This window comes from Urocitellus parryii, chromosome 12 (genome assembly GCF_045843805.1).
Source record: "Urocitellus parryii isolate mUroPar1 chromosome 12, mUroPar1.hap1, whole genome shotgun sequence".
Lineage (NCBI taxonomy): Eukaryota > Metazoa > Chordata > Mammalia > Rodentia > Sciuridae > Urocitellus > Urocitellus parryii.
In genome coordinates this window covers 53689434-53704558 of record NC_135542.1, presented here as the reverse complement: position 1 = coordinate 53704558, position 15125 = coordinate 53689434, and the positions used below count along the sequence as shown (strand labels likewise).

At 42.9% G+C, this 15125-nt stretch overlaps 1 protein-coding gene across 1 annotated transcript in view; it reads left to right on the top strand.

Annotated features, from left to right (window-relative positions):
- Positions 1 to 15125, top strand: part of Alk (ALK receptor tyrosine kinase) — a 647158-nt gene that overhangs the window by 472185 nt on the left and 159848 nt on the right. The window contains exon 5 of the mRNA XM_026390638.2: positions 1666 to 1793. Within this exon, the coding sequence (XP_026246423.2) occupies positions 1666 to 1793 (128 nt within the window). The remainder of the gene's footprint in view (positions 1 to 1665; positions 1794 to 15125) is intronic.

Sequence of the window (15125 nt, the reverse complement as noted above, 5' to 3'; positions counted from 1 at the left end):
GATACCTTCTACATGCCCAGCAACATTCAGGGGCCAGAAACAGGGAGCACCCCTTTGATAAGTCATTGATTGCCCCAGGCAACACCTGTATCCGCAACAGCTAGCCAAATCAGCAAGGATCCCATGGGACCCAGTGTTAGAAAGCAGATGTGGAAATGGGCCCCTGGATTCACCATGGGTGGAGTGGCAGGAAGCTTCAGTTATAAATAGGCATACACTTTGACTCAGATTCTAGGACTTTGTCCCAAGGCAGAGCTTAGATAAATACACATGGTTACCTTTAGCACGATCATGATGGAAACCAGAAGCAATGCACAAGTTGTTAAAATGCAGCCAATGAGAAGAAAATAGAACCTCGATTTGCTGCCTCATGACATACTATTGAGCAGGCAAGTGTAATCACAGAGAGCATATGCAGTATGGTCTCATTTATATAAAATGAGAGCTGGCAGGTTGCCCACTGAGGTAGTGACTTTGGCTACTGCTAGACAATGAGGTTCTGGGTGACTTTTCTATTTTACAACTTTTCTCAATTGTTGAGTTTTTATTTATTTTTATAATAAGCATCACTTTATATTTGGGGAGAGGGATTTAAAAGTTTTTTAAATGAAAAGCTAAGGGTAAGAAAATATGGAATGTTGTGATGATTTCAAGGGTGTACACCTAAGTCAAACCCATTGACTTATACACTTTAACTCATCAAATTATACTTTTAGTACATGCAATTTATTAAATGTCAGTTATACATTTGTAAAGTTGTTTTCTTGAGGAAAGAAAATAGCCCAGATAATTTCCATTCTCACTCAAAATTGTGTGTATATATATATATATATACACACACACACACACACATATACATACATATATATATACACATACACACATGCATATATACATATATATATACATATGTTTGTGCATATATATGTATATATCAATATTGAAAAGTAAATTTGATGTTCCAATCAGTGACAGGAGCCATTCCAAGAGGTTAATAGCATGAGCAAGGTGTAAAAGTGTTCGTTTAGCTTATTCTCTGTTCTCTGACAGTGTCAGTGTCCTTGATTATAGATGGATGCAGAGCTCACCATTTGACCTGCTTCTATCTTCTTCTGATTGCACTTTTTTGCAAAGTCCATGTCAATCTTAGGTACCTTTTACTCCAAAATACATGCTTGGGTGCACTTTAATTTCCCCACAGTAAATAAATAGCTCTTGCTGGCTTCCCATAAGTAACAACATAGCAGACCTGAAGGTTCTGAGACTCTGGTATCAGATAAAGTGCCAAAACCTAAGTTTATTTCCAGAAAGAATGATCCATAGACTGATTTTGAAGACTTTGCCTCAACTCTGCTGCCAGCTCCTTTCCCCTAGCTACTGAAATATTCCAAATATCTGAAATTGCCTTAAAAATAATATGACAAAAGAAATGCCATGGCTAAAGTGGGTTTGAAAATTGTGTCTCTGAGTTAGCCGGACAAGGAGGAAGCAAATGTTTACACGCTGCTGTCAGGGTCATCATCCCCAGAACTATGTGGGCATCCAGCTCTTGGTGCCTGTAAAGAATGTAAACCCTGAAGTCACTGCATGACCCTCTCTGCAGGTGAGGCTGCTTCTCATCACTGTTTTTCTGTGCTTTCTTCCTTTGCTTTCCAATGGAACCAGCTGGACCGTGCTGCAGGGAAGAATTGGGCGCCCAGAGAACCCATTCCGAGTGGCCCTGGAATACATCTCAAGTGGAAACCGAAGTCTGTCTGCAGTGGACTTCTTCGCCCTGAAGAATTGCAGCGAAGGTATTTGAACACAGCTTGCTCCACTCATTGAGAGCCTGTTGTCATGTGTGTCAATGACCTGCAACTGTGCTTAGCTGGGAAGGTGCACACTTACACATCGAAGGCTATGGTGCTTAGGAGCTGATTCTAAATATTACGCAGTGCACCATAGACCCGGCGATCAATTTTCAAAGATCCAGAATAAAATGATAACTACTTAATATAAAGCTGCATCAAATAGAATCTGGTGTTTGCTAGGTAACATAGTAGCTTAACTTCCCTGGCTGCCAAATGTTTACAATTATTTATATTTGATCATAGAACATTTTAAATGGATGCCAGGCAATAGAATGGTGTAGTGAGCCCCCAAGAACCCTCAATGCAACTTCAACTGTTATCAAGATTCCTCCATTTTTGCTTCACCTTTATCTCTACATACTCTGCACCTTCCCCATAACTTAATGCTTAGTTTGCTTTTTCTTTTCTCTGAGGTTAAATTTGCAACTAAATATTATAATGATTTTACTGAAGCTATTATTGAGGGACCACATGGGAAATGGTTATATGTGAAATCTTTAGCTTATTTTGTAAAAGCCGTTAGGATAGGGTCCACTCTTGCCATTTAAATCCTTTTATACAAGTCCCACATTGTGAATTTATTTCAGGATCTATTACCGAGAGAAGGTAATTTGTTGGGGCTTTTTTTTTCTTCTCCTTTTTTCCTTTGTTGCCAGGAAACTCTGAACTAAATGCAGTGCACCATCACAGTAATTATATCTGTGTAATTACACAGATATAGGTTTTTGATAAGCTTTTCCCCTTTCCTCTGAGAGTTTTTGATCTTCTGTTCCTATTTTCAATATCATGTTTTATATGTAACTTTATTAAACTTTGCCTCAACTCTGTTTTCTAAGTGGGATGACGTGGATCATCAATAGATATATGAGGATGGTTTTCCTTGATTTCTCAGAAGACCCAGTCATAATTATAAGCATCCTTTATTCCCCGATATCAAGGGTAGCTAAACTTGAGTTCCACCAACTTCAGGAAGAGTCCTTTAATCATTGCTGTTCTGTAATTCCTGCCTCTGCCCAGAGGTTGACTGAAGGGCACTTTAGCCTGTGCCATGAAACCTGGGGTCTGAGGGGCCAAAGAATGAAGGACAGACTGGAAGAAAATCCAGGGTACTCTCAGACCTAAATTCCCAATTTTGACTATTTCTAAACAATCCTAAAGGCCCAGGACACAGAGAAGCCCTCTGTTGCCTGTGGAAGCCTGGATTTGAACCTGGTGCTTCTTGGAGGTGGGGTGGCTTAGAGACACCCTTAGTTCAGGAGCCCCAGTGACCACCTTGCTCCTTACACTGTTGTAGCTTCTCATTCATTGCAGGTCTCACAAGATCTTTCACAAATGAATTTTATTGTTGTTCTTTTATTTTAATCAGAACGGAGTTGTGTGTGGGGAGAAGAAAAATCACCACAAAATGATAGATTACACTTTAGTTCAAGTTGAAATTGTGGTTGCCCTATAATATGAGGCACTGTAGAGAAACTGTGGTTTGGGAGCTAGCCAGGAGTTTGGATGTCTGTTTCTGCACTCGTGAACTTAGGGATTTGTGAATGTCTCTGGAATTCATCAAGCTGCATAGATATTGAGGGTCTATGTACCTTCCAAAAGAAGCCATCTGTTGAAATGGAACAAGTTAACAGGAATGTGATAGAGAAAAGGTATCCAGTTTCTAAAACTGGCTTATCTCATTTGAGCAACATCAGGAGAAGAAACTAAGAGACCGTAAATATCTAGATATTAGGCCCAGCACAAATGCTGCAAAGATTTCCTGCCCTGCAAAAATTCCTTTCACATTCAAATTATGAATTTCGTCAGATGTACATTTTTTTTTGTTTTTGGTTCCAGGGATTGAACCCAGGGGCATTCAACCACTGAGCCACATCACCAGCCCTTTTTTGTATTTTCTTTAGAAACAGGATCTCACTGAGTTTCTTAGGATTCTCACTAAGTTGATGAAGCTGGCTTTGAACTTGAGATCCTCCTGCCTCAGCCTCCCGAGCTGCTGGGATTACAGGTGTACCCCACCACATCCAGATTCTTTTATACAGATGTCTCTCCCTTACTTTGCAGCTCCCTCTCACCTACAAATTCCACCCCCTAGAGCTTGTGTAGCATTTGCAGAGAGTCTATTACAGGGCCTTAGAGACCTGTTCCTGGTCTGCTTCTCTACCCTGATAAAACCAATGGAGTTGACCTCTTTAAGCTTTCTCTAATGATCCAAAAAATTGCTGCTTGCAGACACCCTCTTAAAGGAGGGAGAATAGAAGACAAATCTGCCTCTGTTTCCCCAGGGAAGGCACTTGGCCAGGTTGTCCTGGTCTACCTATTACCCAGGACCCAGGTCCAGAGGTTCCAGATCCAAGGAGAGATGATCCTCATGAGGAAGTAGTTGTTCTCTACACTCCTCCTCTCACTAAGAACACAGCCATCAAGGGGCATGAAGAGATTTGTGTGGGTGTGTGAGAAAGAGAGCAGAGAAGAGCAAAGTGATCCCAGAGGTTCCTTAGAACTTCTTATTCTTCTGTCATAGTAGGACAAATTCAACTAGTGTAGACAAGTTGTTATTCTAGGAATTAGCCTAAAACTACACCCACATATATTTTTTAAAATATATATTTTTTAGTTTTAGGTGGACACAATACCTTTATTTATTTATTTCTCTGTTTGTTAATTAATTTATTTATTTAATATGGTGCCGAGGATCCAACCCAGTGCCTCACGCACGCTAGGTGAGTGCTCTATCACTGAGCCACAAACCCAGCCCCATATACCCACATATTTAAAGGGAAGAAATTTTTTGGTGAGGTTTAATGGGAAAGTCATATTTGAGGTCTGTGATACAGGCTAGTCTATTTTCTGGGGGGTCACTGTTTTGGTTAAGTTATGACAAAGGGAGAGAAAGGGGGAAAAGTAGCTAGCATCTTCCAGGGGCAAACAAAGCTGATGACATGCTAGTCAGAGTTGTAGATGTTTCTAGTCTATTTTCTGATGGAAACTTGGTCCCTTGGTGATAAGGCACAGATAACATATGAAGGGAAGTACAACTATAGATCTTCATGACTCTTCTTTGGCCCACATGAAAAGAGATGCCATTTTAGTTAATCTGGAGAAGGCTTACAGGAGGCACTGGGAAAACTCTCCCTGCAGAGGTGACAATATCTATCCATAGGTATCACCAGGACAGTGGCCATGCCTATTTTCTCTTTAAATCTTTACATGACTCACAGTCTGTTGAGAATGTGGGCTGATAGCAACCACCACTAACCTTGATGGAGCACTCCCAAGGTGTCAATCCTTTTACATGTGTTATCTCATGCAGGCTTAAACAATGATGCTGTAACAGAGGGACAAATCTCCTCCTTTTATAGATGGGGAAACTGAGCTCACAAGTCATTCAGTTGGTGAAAAGTAAGGCCAAACTGAACCCTAAGTGAATCTGACCACAAAGCCATTGTTTCCGTCCACTCTCCTCTACCATCTTGGTTGATGTGCAGAGGCTGGGGTTTTATTCATTACTGGAAACCTCAGAATCACCTTTGTTCCCCATCTTCCTCCACTTCCTTGGCTATAACCTTGAGCCCTAAGCTTGCTGCTGCCTCATGTTCTATTGCCGAGTGCCACTGCTGCAGATTACATTTGCCCTTCTGACTCTGTTTTCTTAGCCATGCACCTTGATCTTCTTATGTTCTTCATATATGCCACCTTAGCCTTCGGCTGGTCTAAAACTGCTACCATTTCTTCCCATCTTGCCAGACAGACCTCTTCAGTATTGCATTTCCTTGTGGCACACACATGTGACTTTTATTCCCTCCCACATCAGAAAATAATGAAATATAGGGGCTATACTGGGACACCTCCCTCGATTTCTGGGGCCAGGAAATATCATTTGCAGCTCCTGTAATTCTGCTTGGAAAACATGGCTGTCTGCATCTAAATTTAGTAGCTGCTTTACAATCATTTCCCAATTAGTCATTTTGGGATCCCAACTTGAGGTTCAGGACCCTGTCCTATATTTCTTTTATTTCTTGAGGGAACAGTTAGCGCAGTCGTAAACACATAGGAAATGTCACATAAATACTTCTTGACAGATTGGTTAATCAATCAATTAATAAATGTTGCTTCTGTTTTATGGCCTTGGGCTATTGCCCTATTACTGTGAAGAGAAATTGCTTGGGATGGGTTTTTCCCCTGAAAAGCCAGTGAAAGAGAAGTTTATATGTTTGACACAGCCGAGAGGGATATCAGCCCCCTGATATACCCAGGTCTGGGCTTTCAGGGAGCCCTGAGTCCATTCACAAAAACCTTTCTTGAGCAGACAACCCAGGGCAATAAGATAGCAGCATACTCATTAGACCTCTGAGCTTCAGAGATGTCTACAAAAAAAATCACAGGTCAGAATGGGCAGGACAAGTTTCTCAAAAAGGATTTGAAAAGGACCAGAGTGCCTCTGAGAGGCTCATAAAAAGGAACATGACTGCAGCCACCTAGCACCTCCGCACACCAAGTCCTTTTCTACACGTATTTTTTATATTAACCCAGTTAACCCTTTCAACAACGCCGTTGGGTGCATATCATTATTATCATCACTCCGGTTATGTGGCTAGGGAAATTGAGGCACAGAGAAGCAAGTTGTTCCCCCAAAGTCCCACAGCTGATATTGGAATGCAGAGGGCTCTAGCTGCAGAATCCATGCTCTTAGCTACCACTTCTTTCTACTTCCTATGGAAGGTCACTGCCAAAAGTAACACCAGAAAGCATCTAACCAAGACACAAAGATTGTCCCCGAAATTTGACATTGTAAATTACTGACCAGTCCAAGGTGCTTTCTGCTTCTACCTTATGGTTAAGTTCCCAGTTTTTCTTTGAAACCAATTCAATATTACCTTCTCCCTACCCAGAAAGACCCCTACCCACTGGTCTGCACAATCTCAGGGGGCTGCACAGGATCTCATCCACGAAAAGCAGGGAGCTGTGGGTAACTTCTGTCTCAACCTAAGTGACTTTACTGCAGGTCACCAGCAAGAAACATCTGCAGGTTCCCAGGCCAGAGCCATGCTCATCTCACAACAGATTCTTAACAGGAAGCAATCTAGGCCCTTTGCACTGCTGACACACCTGCATACATATTATCTCTGATTCATCCATTAGGGAGTCATAACCGCACATGAGGAGTTAGCCCACTGTTTTTTCAAGCTCAGGAAGCACGAGGAGTGCAAGACGTCACACAGAGCCCCGACTACCACAGATGCCTTGAAACACATGACCCCCGAGTTAGAGAACAAAAATCTTAACTTCTCTGGGGCCACACTAAAGATATTTGAACTTGATTCAGCCTTTAGAGGCTGAACCCATTCTTCAAAGTCTACAAGAGTCGAGGATATATAATTATTCAAGTAGAAGTATCTTAAGGAAATGAAGATAGGTACCCAGAACCCACCATCCCACAATCCTTGACATCCTCCATGATGATTTTTCATGAAACACAGTCTGATCTTCAATGCTTCTGTTAACTCCAGGTTTTCTAATGCTATGATTCTATCCTATTTAAAATATGACAGTCAGGGGCTGGGGAATTAGCTCAGTTGGTAGAGTGCTTGCCTTGCATGCACAGGGCCCTGGGTTCAATCCTCAGCACCACCAAAAAGGAAAGAAAGTCAAAAATAGTTACATTAGCCATGCCTTCTTTAAAAGATAATGAACATGCACAGGCTCTATACTTGAGATGTAAGCTGTTTTCACAAGGCCAGATCTTTTTTCAGATGGGTCCTGTATTTGAGACACTAGGCACTGAGTTAGTATGAGTATTTATAAAAGTAAAAAATGGGTGACATATCCAAACCTTGACCCCTCTCTTTCCTTCTACTGCACCAAAAACACTGACAGTCAATAGAGGACATTTTCCTTAGGTCAGTGGGGACAAGAAAAAAAAAAAAAAAAGAAAGAAAGAAGCTGAACAAACAGATTCTAATCTCTGGCCAGCCATGTGGAGCCAATCAGTGTTTGGAGTAGTCTCCAAAAATCCAGCTGGGTAAAATGAGGGATTACTTCATGGGCTCCTGGCAGCCAGGCCCAAATTGGGCATTTTTTGTTCCAGCAGCAAGCAACACCCCAGCAGGATCCTCAGTCTGTGCTTGTAAATGGAGATTACAGTGACATTCTGTCTTGGAGTTGCCAGCAGAAAACTCTCTCTTTATGTAGCAGATTCATCTATCCATCCACCCATGGATCCCCCATTCATTCAGCAGACATTTACCCAAGCAGATACTAAGCTGAGTGCAGATAGACATTGATATAAAACTGCGGTTTCTGTCTGGGCTGAGTTTTGGTATGGTGGCTTTAAGTTGTCTCTTCTCCTTGGCACAGAAACTATTCCCCAGTGGGCATCCCTGACTTAGATTTATTTTGCAACAGAGGAGTTGACCAGGTGCCCCATTTGTCAAGATGTCTTCCTCCAAACTAGTACCATTTTTCCTTTCTCAGAAAGACCGTAGAAGGAACACTGAATCGGCAATCAGGAGTCCTGGATTGAGGTCCCCTCCCCACCTCTTATTTTCCATAAACCAACCAACTCTTCAGATCCAAAGGGACATTATCAGCCTCCTTTAGAATTGACACATGGATGGTTTTTGTAATTGAAGGTGAAAATAACAGTAGGTCAATGGTTGTCCTGGAATTGACCTTGACATGAGAGTACACGAGAAGGGGGCGGTGGAGGTGCGCTATACATGATGCCATGGGCTACCCAACCTCACTGACTGGGCCTTTCCTTGACTGAAGTCTTTAAGGTTCAATTGCTCCCTCACTGTTGCTCAGGTTATCATGGAGAAGCTACCATTCACAGAAATAAATTGGTTCCTCTGACACCTGCTGCAAAGCTTGTTAATTAATGGCCAAATGCCAAGGTAGATGATGGGAGTCACATGCTGCCAACCTGAGAGGTGCTGCAAGCTGGGTCAGTCTCTCCAAGGGACTAAATCAGCTCTGCAGTGGTGGGGTCCGTGACTCGAAAGTGAACCCCGGGCACAGCACAGCCACAGCCTCCAAATGAGCCCTGTTTGTGGTTGGTGAATGCTTTTTTCAAAACACTCCTTCACTCCCTATTTCCAAAGTCTCCTGGCCTTAATTTATCTGTATTCTGAATTATTTAAAAGACGAGCATTAAAGTTACAATTTCATGTAGCCACTCAGATCTCCTCGTATTTCTCCGAATAGCCCCCACTCAGGCTACTTTCCACTATGCAACTTCAGGGTGCTCTTTGAAAATCGTGGCACTTCTTCCAAATCTCAGCTCAAATACTATTTTCTTAAAGAAGTCTCACTTCCGAATTATGTTTCCAAACATTTCTGTTTTAGAATGGTCTATTTCTCTCCAGAGTTATTTTTGTGTTTCACTTAATAGATGTTCCTAGAATCAAAGAATGTTCTGTTTTTTTTAATCTCTGCATCTCAATTAGCAACGAAGAGTATGCTGTTTTCATTGTGAGCACTCCATAAAGGCTTACTTATCCCAGTAGAAGAGAGAGATTACAGGCTTTAAAGTCAGACAGAACAGAGTGTGGAATCCCAGCTCCATCATGTCCTACCTTTGTGAGCTCAGAAGCATTTCTTAAATCCATGGGTTTTGATTTTCTCATCAGTAAATGAGCTAATAATACTTAAGTAGAGGGGTTTTTTGGAAATTAAAACAGATATTGTGTGCAGAGCCCTTGGCTAGTGCCTGATACAATAAATACTCTCTAAGGCCCCTTGATTAAGCTGAATCCCCTCATTCTGCAACCAGAGCTGAACAACTCTGCACAGCTCTTTCTTTGAGGTGTGTTTGTGGCTTCGCCCACCTTCTGCTTTCCATTTGCACTTTGTCTGAGACATTGGGTGGAGGCAAAGGCTATCCCATTCCTCACAGAGACTCCAATAGCCCTGATCTGCATTCTGACTTCTAGGCCTGCTACTTCTCTTTCCCCACCATCCACCCTTTAACATCTGGTAGAGTTGTTGGCCTTATCATTTTGTGATCAGATGCCCAGGCTTCTTTGTGCCATGCAAAGGAATAGTACTGTTCAATCCTCTGAGGATGGTTGGAAGTTGGAAAGTCTTTTGGACATGCCTATTACACTGCCTCCCTCCCAGAAGACTGGCATCCAACGTAGCCTGACCAGAGTGCTGGAACCGGAAGGAATTTTGCTGGCCTCCCTTCTCCCCACCAGTGCACAGCTACTCTTGGCAGAGACTCCCTTACTTTGGAATGGCTTATTCATATTCACTACTAAAGCCAATTACAAATGCCCACAGAGTGCTTCGGGACAATAACAATTGCTTGGGGAAGACTATTTTAAATATCCGACCGACCATTGGAACTCACCAGGAAATGGAGGCAGACACAAAAGATTTTCAAATATAAATAAATAAGGAATGAATGTGCTGAGGTCATTGTACTCCCCGAAGAAAATTACTTTCAAATTACAACTACATAAAAGAAATAATTGAAAAGATTAATCACACTAAAATAATTGGTCTATTTTACAAGTAATTTGGAGCAATATTCAGTCATTGACATCAATGTCGAGTAGCAAAATAGTAATGAATTTCATTCTCTGACTAATGTATTTATTTTATTAATGGTACTAAATGGTGTTGTTACTGCTTATAAATATTTCATAACTTTTAATTCATTAAGATGTTCAAGGAATCTCCAAAAGTATTTATTAGTTTTAAATCGTCCTTAGTATTCAATATGCAATCGCCACTCTGCCTGGATAATTAAAAAAAAATTATTGTTTTGGGTAATGGGAATCTCTTTGAATGGGGAGGATTAAGCCCCCTTTATTAATGAGACTGGTCCTCCAGCTGGAGATGAGTGAGGGGCTGAGGGATCTGCTTCTTCTCCTCACTAAGGCCCCTCTGCAGCCGAGCTTGAAAATCAGTGGCTATGAGGCAAACAGGGTGGACCCAAGTAAATTCTTGCCAGAGGAGAAGAGAGAAATGTCCGTTTAGACACAGATTTCAATCCACCACTTCTCTGACACCCTCTCCACCCCCCTGGAACAGCTGGGGAACTCAAACATCCCAACCTCACTTCCTCTGCTTCTTTCCTTCACTGAAGGAGAGAGACCACATAGAGAGGGAAATGGCCGAAAGGCAACAGAAAGAAAAGCAGAGAACAATGGTGGCAGCTTAAATCATGAAAAGATTTGGATAGGATTTGGATGAGGGAAAAAAAAAAAAAAGAAGATTTGATTTCTGAGGCATTTGGCTGCTCCGCATCCATGATGTGGTACTTCTACTTAATCTGTGTGAGAAATAAAGATGGCACTGTCTACTCCAAGGTCCCCGTGAGAATTAAATATGACAGTGTGGTCCTCCTGACATAACCATAGACCTCTTGGGTAAGTTCTAAGCTTCCCGATAACCTGAGAGTGTATGGTTGGCCCAATGAATGGCCTTGGCAAATCTAAACCCCTGGAAGAACTTTTGGTTCGAGTCACCAGGAAAAAGTGGACCAATAGTGAATTAGAGCACCTCAGTGGACGGGGGACGTCCAGGCATCCCTAGGAGGAGGGAATAGAGGTCTCGTCCCTCAGTGCCAGGACTCACCAATTCTTAAGATAAAACATGACCTAGGGAAAATCTTTCCCATTCCTAGGAAGACTGGTAAATGACTTCGCTCTACCCTTCCATGTGAGGTACCTCAGAGGGACATTGGCAAAGTATCACTCCAGGGGACAGAGGAACATGGTTAGGAGAAGGTACACCAGGCCTTAGGTTGTCATCTGGGGAGCTGGGGCCAAAAGGGAAGGTGTCTTTTCAGTGCAAGTCATAGGTGGAAACACCAGAGACTAGTATTGGGGTATAAACTCCCAATTAGGCAGAGAAGAAGACCAGGTCTTTTCATTTCCTTTAAGAACAAGGCTGCAATGTCCTGTCTGAACCCCAAGTTCCAAGCACATGGGTTGATGGGCCATCATGGCAGCACTGGGATCCTCTGAAGCCCACTAGGGAAGGGGTCCAGAAAGTGAGAAGAGCTCTATGAGGCTCCCAGGCCACCAGGATACCCTTTCTGTTCTAATTAACATGAGCCATGTGACAGACCAGTGGAAGATGAGAAGCTCGGTTCCTAAAATTGACATGCCAGGTCAGATTCAAACTCACCAAGTATTAGATTTTAAAGTCTCCTGTGCATTGGCCTAAAGTTTCTTAAACCTTCCAAAGGACTGAGTTGATCCTATGCTTGGTGTGGTTGGGTTTTTGTTTTTGTTTGTTTGGTGGGGACAAGAGAAGGGGTCCTGAACCTTTATCTGAAGATCCTGCAGACAATTTACCTCTTCTCTCCCTAGGCCCCTGAACAGAACTGCTCACACCAGAGGCTATGGGAACTACTTTCCAAAGTCCTCCAGAGAGGAGGACCTTGCACATTGAGTGGGGGGCCTTTTGCTAGCTGAGGGACATAGGTTGGGAGCACAAGAGATGCCCTGCTGGAACTTGGCAGTCTTTCTCTTTGTACTCGTGGTTATTCTGAAGTTTTGGCATTCTCTGTCTTTGGGTTATGCTGAGACCATGGTTTTTGTGGAACTTTATTTTGCCCTTCTTGTTGCAATTTGTTTTGGGAGGAAACTGGGAGACAGTGACTGGGCCGTTGCCCAGAAGGTCCCTCAAACCCCAGAGCAAATGGCCTCTGAGAAGCCTACTTCCCTGAGCTCTAGCATTTGGGATTCTGTGATCAGCTTTTGGGGGAATGTGAAGTCTTTTGGATTTTGCTGCTTCCATGTCTTCATAGCTCTTAGCCAGCATTTTGTATCTGTGAAACGATTAACAAACATTGACTAATTGCCCCTCATTAATCATTCATGAAACTGGTAGACCAGGGTCTTATAATTTTCCTCAAGAACACGGCTGCAATATCCTATCTGGGCCCCAAGTGGGGTGATGGGCCTGCAGCACTGGGTTCCTCTGGAGCTCACCAGGGGAGGGGGCCGGAAGGTGAGCAGGGCTCTGTGAGGTTACCAGCCCACTAGGAGGCCTTTTCTGCTCTAATTAACAGGAAGGATAAGCCACATGGCTGACCAATTAGAGGATTCTTCCTGGAAATTCACACGAACATATTAAGTCTGCTGTCTTAAAAGGTCCAGAGAGGTTGAAAGCCTAAACTACTCCTTTCAATCATTTGCAAAATTTAAATATATATATATATATATAAAAATACTGGCCCTGGACAAAAGCTCTGATTAGCTCCAGTGCGACAGGGATAGGTGACCCAAGTCTAGGGTATGGAAGGCGGCCAGTCCATATCCCATCCTAGGCTGGTTGTAGGGTCCGAAGTTCAGAAATGCACAGTAGGGCAGGTGAATGATCTGGAGCATGACAGGAGCAACAGAACTCCCCTGGAGAGGGCAAATTTATCTGTGGGAGTGTTGGGGAGCAAGAAAGTCTCACTCCCAGAGGTCAAGGGGAGCCCGAGAGTAGCTTCAAGACTCTGTCCTGTGGACCTGGGCTTATGAGTATGCAAATCTCGGGTGAGAAATTTCTAGAATTACATTTGTGTGGATCAGAACAGAAAACAGAAAGTTACAAGGAGAGCTGTCTCTGTTTTCCCTCTTCTTATCCCAAGGTTGATACCTTTCTTGTTAGTGCACAGATTCAGACTCACGTTCACTCTCGGGGGCTCTCCCCCTCCCCACCTCTGATGGGTGCACTGTGTGCATGTGTGTACTGATGTGTGAGGGCCGTTCTCCTGACTCCTCTTTCCTTCTTCCCTGACATGCCCTTGTGCTACATTCCTGGGTATGTGTAACACCAAAGCATCTACTCAAATCAGAGTCATTTTACTGGTTTACTCTGCAGGATAATAAATAAATAAGTGCAGATAGATCATCTTCTGCCTGGCTGTTTGTTTTGACACTTCATGGACAGCCTCTCCCCACTTCTCCCCACCCTCAGCCGCAGCCTCTCCTCGTGTGTCTCTCCCAGATTCTGGGTGTCTTTGACTTTTTGCTTGTCTCTGAACTCATTCTCACTTCTTGACTTTCCTCTTTTCCTTTTATGAGGGGAAGAAAACGAGGCTGTGGAATTGGCTGTCTGATCCCTGTGGCCACCTCAATTATAAGAGAAGCTTGCTGTGCCCTGGCCTCAGGCACAGGCCTCAGGCTCCGTGTCTACGGACAGGTGGCTGAAATGGTCAAATTGGCCACGCTGGGGCCCAGCCCCCAGGTGTGCACAGGTAGGATCTTCTTCTCTTTAGACATAGGGCCACTGATTCTCTTTCCATTCCCTCTTTTTTCCTATCCTATTTCTCTTTCTTCTCTTTGTATACCTGTCATGACCTCATTAAGAGACCACCTCACACACAAATGCACACACACAGAGTGAGGGGGCTGGTGGACACAGTAATCCTCCCAAGGGCCAGAGTCTTTAGTTGGAGAATGAAGTTCTTTTTTTAAATTTTTAAACTTTAATTCCCACACAGTAGTTGCACTATGTATGTGATAGTGTGACATATCCATACACCTGTGTAGTATGTAATGATTGGATCAGATTGGTGTCATTGACACATCTATCACCTCAGATATTTATCATTTCTTCACATTGAGATCATTCTAAATGTTTTCTGCCAGTTATTTTGAAATATTCAATTAATTTTTATTCATAGTTATCCTACCACACTGTAAAAATTAGAAGTTATTCCTCTATACCTGTGAACCACCCTCTCTCCATCACCTCCCTCCCCCACACACTTCCTAGGCTCTGGTGACCATTATTCAATTCTCTACTTCTTTGAGATCAAATTTTCAGCTTCTACATGTAAGTGAGAACACCATAATGTTTGTCTTTCTGGGCCTGACTCCTTTTGAGGAAGGTCTTAGAAAAGGCTGAGACATTTCCTAGCATGGATCAGTTGGCAAAGCCAAAGATGAAGGAAAATAAAAGGGTCAGCATTTTCCACTATGGGTCTAGTGAAGTGGCAATGAGCTCTCGGGTACTGGAAGCTGAGATTGCGTTCGCCACTATATGGGGGGATACTAGAAGCCAGGAGTGACATTCAAAGGAGCCGTCTTCTGTTCTAGGTCAACACAGCAGAGTCTAAGCTCAAAGTGAATTCAAGAGATATTTTCCCCCTTGTCTTTTCCCAGTCTTTAGTAAAGTCGTGTTGAACATTTCAACTTCTCTTGGTTGTACTCCCAGAGTTTTATTCTGAGTTTTTGCCAGGATTTTCAAGGGTTCAAATGTCAACTCCAAGAACAGACTAATGATTGGCAGTGGTGGTCCATAGGATTCTCCAAGGGAATGAAAAAT